We start from the raw sequence: 8,024 nt of genomic DNA on the forward strand, positions 1-8,024 counted from the left end.
AACAGCGCGCTCAACGCGACCGCATCAAATTTTACTCCTCGGCCGAGCTCGGCCGACGAGTTGGCACGCCCTGCATTCAACCGAAGGACATTAGTTAGCTCATTAGTTATTCGGCCTGCGCGCCACGTAGGTTCTGTAATTTTTGTAGTCAACAATAGGACACCCTTTTGTTTCACAAACATGTTTTAACTTCACAACTGCATGCAACATGCTAATTGTTTACATAACAAATGTCTTTTTCCTATTGCTACTGGGAAATGCTTATTAATATGTTAAATTGCAAATTGTACATTTTTTCTTAAAAACCAAACCAAAACAATTTGAAGCCGCACTGAACCAAACCAAATGGTTTGATTTTATTTCGGTTTTGGCTTCAAAACCGCACCGAACCAAACAGCAAAAAAATTCGATTTCGGTTTCACTCCAAACTGCACTGAACCAAACCGTGTCCACCCCTCACATGAGTTTTCTTGTATTCATCACTTCGGTTAGAAACACTTCAATTTTTGTACTCCCACTTATTTTCATTAACTTCAATTAAGACTAACTTCGATAACTATCATTCATGATATTTGAATTTGAAACTCTTCTAACAAAATAGAGATTAAGTGCTAGTAAAAATACTTTTAAATAATTAAAAACATTTTAAGATAAAATGTTTTTGGAACCAATCACTTCAAGTGTTTTTGAAGTCCAATAACATTTTCTCTAAAAACGTTTCAGTTATTTAAGAGTGAAACTATCCACAAACCCCTTTATCTCTCACACACCCTATTAATTTCTATCATTTGGTCTTCAACAAAGCACTTACCAAACAAGCTTTTAAATTCAAAACTTCTTTTGACAACGTAAAGATTTAGTTTCACTGGAACAAATTCATTCAATAAATTATGAGAGTAAGTGGTGCAATAGTTCTACAGCTGATGGATCTCCATCCCTCAATTAACTCAAAATTAGAAATGGAACTAGCGTAGGATGTATGCAGCAGTAGCCCTGGGAATGTGAAAGAAACAATAGCACCAGCGCATAAGGAGCATTGCATGTAACAAAACAGCCAGTGCGGAGAGGCAGAGGGCTCCACTCTTCTTTGGCCCCCACCTTGTATTATTATTGTAATTTTTAGCAATAGTTCGTTAATTTTAACTTAATTGGAGTCTTGATCTCTCAACTAAAAATATGTGATTATTAGTCCATTAACTCGTTAAAGTGTGCAATTTCCGTCAACTTTGTTAGAACTTCCGTCAAAATAAGTTATGGTGGAAGGACGATAGTTGCAATTGAGTTAAAGTTTGAAGACCATTTCTTATACTACCATTACTCTAGTTGGGTTAAAACTGAAGGAACATTGCCACAATTTTCTCATTTTGGTTTTCAATATTTGCTCATTAATTCAGCCTCATACTCATTTTGACGAAAATCCTGACAAAATTAACAAAAAGAATCATAATAGTTTGTTTTGATGAGTTAAAGGTACCGTTTGGTACGTGGGACGGGACGAAACAGAGTGAGACAAGACGTTCCATCCCACATTTTGGTACGCCCAAAACGAGTGGAACGAGTTATTCCACGGGACGAGTTTTGGATGAATTTTCGTTCCACCTCACCCCCTGGAACGACTCGTTCCACATCCGTGGAACACAAAATTATAACCTCTCCGTATCCTTCTTCTTCCTCCTTGTTTCCATCCGAGGGCATCTTTGCTCCCGCTCCGTTCCGTTCCGTCATGTTCCTGTCCTGTCCCGTCCCATTCCGTTCCGTCCCGTTCCGTCTGCATACCAAACGGTACCAAAAGCAATGGACCACTATTGTCCAACCATGAGATAAGAGGGACACCTGTGTCGCACTCGCACGGTTGCACTACCAACAATGCAAAACTAGCGTCCCCAGAACACCTTTGACCCAATATTCTAATTATTTCATTCTTTCCATACGACCAAACTTTCCATTTGGAGTAGCGCGCGCACAATTATACACACACAGATAGATACAGTCTTTATCTTTACATGACCATCCTCACAGACAACCGCAGACAGATTGAGAGAGAAAATCCTGAGAAAATCAGGGTGTTTGGTTGCTGAGAAAATTTGAATCCGGGTGGGTGGGATAGACCTGCCTTTTCAGGATCTGTAAAGGTTCTGAAGGGTGGGGACCTCATCCGTCATCCCTCATTCTTCGTCCTCCGTTTGTCTGCTGCAGTCCCAACACCGTTTATGAACACAATACCCTCGATTTCGATACAGGTATCGAATTTTGTTCCTTTCCGCCCTTTTTTCGCTCCCCTTTATTGTCGTTAGGGTTTCCATTTTGTGGGCTCTTATAAGTTTGCATATTTCCATATCTCCGCTTTGTAATTCCGGAAATGTCTGGTCTTTGTTTTGAATTTTGAGGTTTTGGGTTCTAATCCTGTTTGATAGGAAAATAAGAGAATTTTCTGGGAAAATTTTGCACCAGCTAATAGAATTAGTTATAAGGGTGTGCTGATAGATACTCATTTTTCATTTGATACATACATACACATATATACATATTTTTATTTTTCTGAACTCTTTTGAAAGATGCCAACTTTGGATATTGTTGATTTTGTTGTTTGCAGCAGTGTTGGAGAATAGGAATAAGGTGTATGGATCTTACTCTGAAATTCTCTATCCTGCTGTTGCTTCTCGGATTCGGTATGTATGAATCGAACACAACTTATGTCTCTTATGCTTGCTTTTAATTGTTCTTATCATTTCGTAATTTATAGTCTTCAAGTTAGCACTTTTGGTCTTGGTAATATTGTACACTAAATATATGTTCAGGGCGGTTTAGGTGGGATTGTCTGGAGTGAACCTTATGCAATTTGAACCCATTTGAGTAACAAACCAAATGGGGACCGTGCTGTTTTGAATAAATTGTTTTTGGTTACTTTCTTTCTGTTTTCTTTTGGTTCGTTTCGTTGCAATTACTTGCCTAGTTATATTGGTCAGGATGCTATTCTTGGGGTTCTTATAACTCGTCCACACCTTCTGTATCAGCAAATGCTTCGCCTTTTAGGAATGATTTTGGTCATTGTGAAAGACTTGTCAAAAAATGGGCTTCTTCTTCACTTGAACAAGAAGTTAAAGAAGACAAACACACACTGGGGGATTTGCTGTTTTTTCTTCATGTCCCCAGAACAGGAGGGCGTACTTATTTCCACTGGTACTTCCACATAGGTCCAACTTTTAAGCTAGATTGACACCCATAATTTTGACAACTGTATTAATGCATGGTTCTGGCTATAAATACACTTGCAGATTCTTGAGAAAGTTGTACTACAGCTCTCTGGAATGCCCTCGATCTTATGATAAGCTGCGATTTGATCCTAGGTAACATCTTGAGTTCTATTTGTTAACTTTTGTTCTTGACATTTTCAATTCAGTGAATTCTCAATCCTTTAGCATCACTTAAGTTCTAAGTTCAAATAATTTTGTCAACTAAGAATTAGTAAACTCAAGTATATACGATTTTATTTTTGAGCATTGAAATGTTACAAGTGTGTGATTGATTTACAGTTGAGATGTCTGTAGGCTTCAGTGGTCTGTAGAATTGTGTTGAGAAAGTTTTGCAGGAAGGCTGTTTTTATTTGGAAAATAAACTTGACAGATACAGTAGAATTTGGTAGCTCCATTTCTTGGAGAGGGGATAGGTTTATGATTTATCATTTCAGCCATCTTTTTCTATGTTGACTGTGTTATTCTACTTGTTGAGTCATAAGTTGGAGAAAAATACAAATAAAAGAAGAAAAATCACAAGGTTATCATATGTGCTTCTACTAGGTTTGCATCTTAAAAAGTAAAACTAAGCCTGAGGTCAGCTACTAAGTTGGATGCTGACAGAACTATAATATTCTGTCACCCTTGTATTAACCCTTTCCTTTCCTAATTTTGAATATATTTGCATTTTTAATAGATGTTAATTCTGTACCCTTTGCAGAAAGCGACATTGCAGGTTGTTGGTTACTCATGATGACTATAGCATGATGTCTAAACTTCCCAGGGAGAGAACATCAGTTGTGACAATACTTAGGGATCCCGTTGACCGTGTTTTTAGTACTTACGAATTTTCAGTAGAGGTAGCTGCTAGGTTTTTGGTACATCCTAATTTAACTTCTGCAACACAAATGGCAAGACGTATACGTTCAAAGACTAAAGGAGTAAGCACGCTGGATATCTGGCCATGGAAATATTTGGTTCCGTGGATGAGGGAAGACCTTTTTGCTCGGGTATGTTATTTTGGTTATGTACTGCTTGGACGAGTTGACCTTTTTGGTTATGCAGCTCTCATGCACCTTTGGGATATTTCTGCTGAAGTGCAGTATTTCTTCTTCGCATATTATTTGTAATGTACTGACTTTTCTGGACAGAGAGATGGTCAAGAGCATAGACGCTCAGGTGATGTTCAGAGCAGTGACCCGTACAACATGGAGGAAGTTGTGATGCCATTACACGAGTACATCAAGGACCCTATAGCTCAAGAAATTGTTCACAACGGAGAAACATTCCAGGTTGTTTATCCTCCGATAGTTTTGTATAACATCATGGAAATCTTTAGTGCTTATTTTTAGTTTGCTCCATCCATGACTTATGAAAATGCTAGAAACCTTTTGCTTAGAGTCTTAGATACTAAATAGTTGCTTATTTTTCTTAATAATGAGATTCCTCCGTTTGTTTGATTTTTCTTCTATGCGGACCCCCTAGTGGCTATAAAATGATGAGTTTATGAGATTTCGTTATGTTGAAGCATCACTACGCACACATCTGCATATAATACTTTAATTTATTATATGGTTGACTTTCTAGTTCAAAAGGTTGCAGGATTGACAAACAACTCCTATCTATCAGAATCACATGAAGTGCGCCATTGCGTACAGAGGTATAAACATCTTGGTGAACATGTCCTGGAAGTTGCAAAGGTAATTAAAATGAAGTTTGAAAATTTTCCATGGTATTTTCAATTTTGTTATAAATGTTGTTACTTTCATAATCCATTTTCCCGTGATTGTAATCACTGTAGCGATTTGTAAATTTTTCAGAAGAGGTTGGATGATATGTTATATGTTGGTCTCACTGAGGAGCACAGAGAATCTGCAACCATGTTTGCAAATGTAGTTGGCGCCCAGGTGATTTCACAGCTAGGAGGATCAAATTCTAGCGAGGAGAGTGCTGCTAACAGCAATTCCGGTCAGTGTGGCATCTACTTAAAATTTCTGTTATTTAACCTTGTTCAGGTGTAGTACTCTAAAAAAATATGGAGTTGTACTATTTGTTCAGCGTTAAGAGCACAACGAAGTTCAGAACATTGAGTTCAACTTCGAACTGTGTAATGCCTCTAGCTGAGTATTTTAGGATTACCAAATTATTTGCATAGTACTTTGGTTAACATGTTGATTTTTTATAATTGCCATATAGGATTGATTTACACTACAATCTGGCATTTATCTTATTCCTCTGCTTGTGCTACAGAACAGAGCTACTCAGTTTCAGATTCCAAGTCAGATAATAATGAACTTCGGGTAATTAGAAAAGACCATCATCAGTACGTGGATTGCTTCGTATTTGTAAATTGATTTAGCGGCTTTCTTACTGCAGTGTTTCTGTATATGACAGGACAGGACCCCAAATGGAAAGGAAAGTGAGATTGCTTCACCTGACACTGTTGAAGCAGTGAAAGGAAATGTAAGCCATTTTGCATATTGAGTTATTGACACAATGATAGTTGATCTGGCTTCCACTTTGTTGACTTTGATCCTCTCTACACCTTATTAGATGACTGTGGGAGAGCTTATGGAAGCTTATGAAGACTGCATTTCTAGTTTACGAAACACCCAAGCAAACCGGCGCACCTCTTCTTTGAAGAGAATCTCCCCGGCAAACTTTACAAAGCAGGTAGCATTAAGTTTCTAGTTTCTTCAAAGTAGATGGTACAATAGATGATGTTTTGCATCATTCATTAATTTGTGTGCACAGCATCCATTCATCCTTGTATTCATTCTCTTCTTGGTTAGATGCACATGTAATCTAGAACATATATGAACCTGTGATTTATGGGAAATAAATATTGTAAAGCCTGTTGCCCTTGTTTGCATGTTGGTTTGCAAACTACCTTCTAAGCACTTGAACTTGCTATATCGGTGTTGAGTTGCTGTAACCCACCTTTTTTGCTTCTTTATATATAACCCTTTAGTGCTAAAGTGAACAAGACACTCATATAATACGGATAAATTAGTAAACTGTATAATTAAACACAAACCAAGGAGAACTACATTGGATGGCCAATTGGCATGTGCGACGAATTGCTAAGAGGCAAAATACTCAATTTGGGCCCTCTCTTCTTTTAGATGTCCTTCTGACCCTTAAAATTTACAGGCACGGCTCCAGGTTCCCGAAATGGTCCTCCAGCAGATAAGGGAACTTAACCATCTTGATGTGGAGCTTTATAAATATGCGCAAAATATCTTTGCAAATCAACATAAGCGTACTTTTGGCATCATGGTAAGTCTCTTTTCAAGGCTAATAATTCCCTATGCCAAATACATATGCATGTGGCAGGATGTGTTAGACTATCTTATAGTGTGTGCTTTTTATCTTAATTGGTAAATTTACAGTCAACCATCACATTTTCAGTTTTGTCAGACTAAAAATTAGGCCGGGGAAGATAAAATGTAATTATGGTCGAAGAAAATAATTTGTGATTTTTAAGAAAATGAAGCCTTTTAAAGCGGTGTTCATGTTTAGAAATTGTTTAGATGTTTAACAGGTGGTATCCACCATCAACTTTTAAACTCTGTTATAATGGGGTTTCGGAATTGAAATAGTAATTGTTGCTGGAAATTGTTAATGGTGGTTTGGATTTAGAATATAGAAAATCTTTCTTTAGGCTGCTTGACCTCAAGTCTGTCTTGTGAATTGTCTTCAACCAAGCATCATGGTTATTCTGTCCAATGTCATATCCCGACTATTTCTCTATCATGAGAGAGTAGCTTGGGTTTATTCCACAAGTACGATAACCATTAGACATTCACTGGGAACCTCTATCTAGTCTCCTTATTAGTGCATATGTGGTTATTTTCTTTTATGCGTATTTCATGTTCCAGATTTTATATATCGCCTTGACGTGTGGTGATAGCCTTGTTCTTGAACATGTTGCCTACTTATTTTACGTAGTCTGTACATAATCATTGAACTGATCCTGTACTCTTGCCTTTTTACAAAATAGGATTTCATAATGATTGCGATGCTTTGGCCACATGGCATGTTCCCGAACATATCTGCTTCATTATTTTGTTTAGCTTTTTACGGAAAACTGAAGTTTGTATTTCTGTGTTGTCCCGTTGGGGGGAGATGCAGGAAGAAATTTAGCCTTCTTAGCACCCCAACTAATTTGATTCAACAAACTTAGTTCCATCAACTAATGCATCGAAATTGCAGGGAGTTGGGGAGGGGATGCAGAACAGCACATATGGCGCGGGCATAAAAGTCCTCTCGTTAGGCGCGACTCTTGTTTTACTTCTTTTGGCCTTCTATGTATTTGTTAACGCCCAAAGAAGAACGTCAAAGGTTAAAATATGAATGTACCTTGATAGACTGTTAAGGATCACACCGGTTTAGAAATATTGAGAAACCTGGTATTGAGAAACTGAGATGGAAAGAAGGTATCACATTTGCTTAAGTGTTCATCCTTTGTGTTTATTTTATGTGTGTTTTTTAATGTAGGTCCAATTAATTACGGTGGAGGTCTTCGTTTTTGGTCGTTTGCTATCAGTCCTAGACGAGAAAGCTAACAGCTTCATACATTTTTCATGGTGCATACAAGGACATAAATTACTATATGACAAAAACAAGCACTCCAATTTCTTTACCAAGGACAATTGACCTTCAATTTATGGTTTTTTTTTAAGAACTTAGGACGCTCAATCTTTTAACCACCAATGGCAATAACCTTTATCGCTTTCTTTTTACGCTCAAAAGACAGGAGATTGCAAAGGAGTTTCTCCTCGATTTAAA

The 8,024-nt window shown here is 37.6% G+C and overlaps 1 protein-coding gene across 1 annotated transcript; it reads left to right on the plus strand.

Moving 5' to 3' along the window:
* The first annotated feature begins 1,890 nt into the window (after positions 1–1,890).
* Positions 1,891–7,696, plus strand: LOC103956756 (protein-tyrosine sulfotransferase). The gene is given in 13 exon segments (XM_009368785.3): positions 1,891–2,240; positions 2,594–2,669; positions 2,967–3,180; positions 3,276–3,347; positions 3,955–4,243; positions 4,385–4,525; positions 4,829–4,933; positions 5,054–5,201; positions 5,484–5,533; positions 5,628–5,696; positions 5,787–5,906; positions 6,387–6,512; positions 7,449–7,696. Coding segments are annotated over 13 exon segments (1,581 nt in total). The 5' UTR covers positions 1,891–2,210; the 3' UTR covers positions 7,590–7,696.
* Positions 7,697–8,024: the final 328 nt, after the last annotated feature.

Source organism: the organism of the source record quoted next, unplaced genomic scaffold (genome assembly GCF_019419815.1).
Source record: "Pyrus x bretschneideri cultivar Hongxiangsu unplaced genomic scaffold, Pyrus_bretschneideri_v1 Contig5, whole genome shotgun sequence".
In the NCBI taxonomy this organism is placed as follows: domain Eukaryota; kingdom Viridiplantae; phylum Streptophyta; class Magnoliopsida; order Rosales; family Rosaceae; genus Pyrus; species Pyrus x bretschneideri.